At 39.7% G+C, this 2,500-nt stretch overlaps 1 protein-coding gene across 1 annotated transcript in view; it reads left to right on the top strand.

The window, feature by feature from the left end:
* The window catches only part of LOC310771585 (DENN domain-containing protein 1B-like), a gene marked incomplete at both ends in the record, with an annotated part of 46,217 nt that overhangs the window by 42,494 nt on the left and 1,223 nt on the right, over positions 1 to 2,500 (top strand). The window contains 1 exon segment of the mRNA XM_083664166.1: positions 1,276 to 1,321. Within this exon segment, the coding sequence (XP_083520292.1) occupies positions 1,276 to 1,321 (46 nt within the window).

Raw genomic sequence — 2,500 nt, forward strand, 5'->3', positions numbered from 1 at the left:
AGAGATGGCTGTTTGAGGAAGCTCCCATTTATTAACATTTCAACAAAACAACATAACACAACACCACCTGTGTTTTTTTTTACAGTGCACACAGTGTCCGCGGTGTGGTGAAAAGAGGGCAAGAGAGGAAATTAAAACAGAAGTGGATTTATAGTTAGAAAGAGTGCTAAAAAAGAGAGATTTTTTTTTTTTTTTTTTTTTTTTTTTTTTAAATCCATAGATAAGCCGCACCGTTATATAAGCCGCAGGGCCAAAAAACGGGGGAAAAGCCGCGGCTTATAGTCCGAAATTTACGGTAATTGCATTTGTATTGTTTGTATTGTTACTGTAGTTTTATCATTGGTAGATTACTGATAGAGATAAAGGATTCATGATTTGCACTTTATAATTTGTTGTTGTTTTTCTGTATTTCTTCATCTTCTACTATTCATGTGACCGCTATGCTGCATTGCACCAAGTCTGATTCCTCATTTGTAATCTGATTACTTACTGCTATTAAAGTGAATCTGGAATCTTGATGACTTTTACAGCTCTTACGCTGCACAACTTCTTTGTAATCAGATTTGATCAAATCTGTAAGCCAGAAAGCCAGAAGCTCTTCCTGAAAGCAGGTTGGAGGCAGGACTTGTTTGCTCGATTTACTTGGTCTCCTAGTCTCCAGTAATCTGGTACCTCTTGAGTCCAGATTGACCAGGTCATCCTCCTGCCCTGCCTACACACACACACACACACACACACACACACACACACACACACACACACACACACACACACACACACACACACACACACACACACACACACACACACACACACACACACACACACACACACACACACCAGTTCATCTAATGGTGTTTCCCAAGCCCAGAGTTTTGCTGGCTCTCAGAGAAAGCGTTTTGAAGTGAGCAGCCCTGCCCTACATGTAAGATGATTGGGTTAGAGAATAACATCTGGGTGATAATCTGTTTTGCTGCCTATATTTGTTCAGTACCGTGCACAGCTCAATTACAGCAAGCCTCCTGTTCTGACCATTTTCATTGCGTCACCTGTTGCATTACAATAATTTCTATTTAATTTTCATGAATTGATAAAGGAGAACTTACAGTACTTCCAACGTGTACTTGGCTTGCTTCTGTTTTCTTTGTCTCATGAAATGTGGCATGTTCGTGTACCCCACAAAAACATTTGATATTGAGTGTAGCATTTAATTGAATTCAGCCCCATTAGTCAGTCACATTGCTAATGTGTTTTCTTCCCTCTTCTGCTCCACAGCGCCCCCATGCCATACCTGGTAGGAGTTCATCTTAGTCTACTTGAGGTATGTTAGTTCATCCCTGCGTACATGTGTTCGTAATGCTCTGTGTAATTGTGCTTAAGTAGGTGTGCACGATTCTACTGTATGTGTGGGTGAAAGAGAGAGTGTGTATGTGTGTGTGTTTGCACGTGCATGTGTGTGTGTGCGTGCGAGTATGTGTGTAGGCGGTAGGGTTATGTGCGCACTCTGTAAGTTAATATATAAATATATATATACTGTACATACATAGATACATGTATATATATATACGTATATATACAGATCCTTTCCAAAAAATTAGAATATCATGGAAATACCGTGGATGACCGTGGGCTTCAGCGGATTGTCAAGCAAAGACGATTCAAAGATTTGGCAGAGATTCAGAGGGAGTGGACCGAGGCTGGAGTCAGTCATAACTGAGAAGTAACTGCTGATTTTCTTCACACTATTCTAATTTCTTGAAATACTGTTTTGGGGGGTTTTCTGGAGCTGTAGGCCAAAATGATGAAAAATGAAACGAATAAAGGCTAGCAATATTTCACTTTGTGTGTAATGAATCTATAATCTATGAAAGTTTCACTTTTTGGGAGAGGAATTATGAAAAAAAAAAACTTTTCCATGATTCCATGATTTTTTGGAAAGGATCTGTATATGGTCACTAAATTCACACCAGATTTTATCAAGAATTCCAGGATGCTTAAATTAGTTTTGAGTATTCTCTCTATTGGACACTGAACAAAATATGTGATCAGCTAAATGTTGCAATCGACTTCATGAATTTGTCTCTTAAATTAAAATTCAGTATAAAGTCTTTGAAATTTCAATAATGCAGCATTTTGTGTGACACCTCCGACACTGTGAATCAAATCAAAAAAATATTGACAGAATGTTTCCCCCTCTTTATCTCCCTCTGTTGCTTGTGTGCATCTCTTAACCACAACGTATGAAAGACGGAGAGAGAGAGGCAGGAGAAGCATCTGCAAACAAAGAGATTTTCTGCTTCATTGTCGAAAGTGTGTGTGTGTGTGTGTGTGTGTGTGTGTGTGTGTGTGTGTGTGTGTGTGTGTGTGTGTGTGTGTGTGTCATCACCACCATCGCTGCTGTTGTGTGTGTGTGTGTGTGTGTGTGTGAATGCACGTTACACGCACGCGCACATTTGCACTTGTGTGTGAGTGTTAGTATGTAAGTGTTTGTGCGTGCGTA

This window comes from Poromitra crassiceps (genome assembly GCF_964638095.1).
Source record: "Poromitra crassiceps genome assembly, contig: HAP1_SCAFFOLD_844, whole genome shotgun sequence".
Lineage (NCBI taxonomy): Eukaryota > Metazoa > Chordata > Actinopteri > Beryciformes > Melamphaidae > Poromitra > Poromitra crassiceps.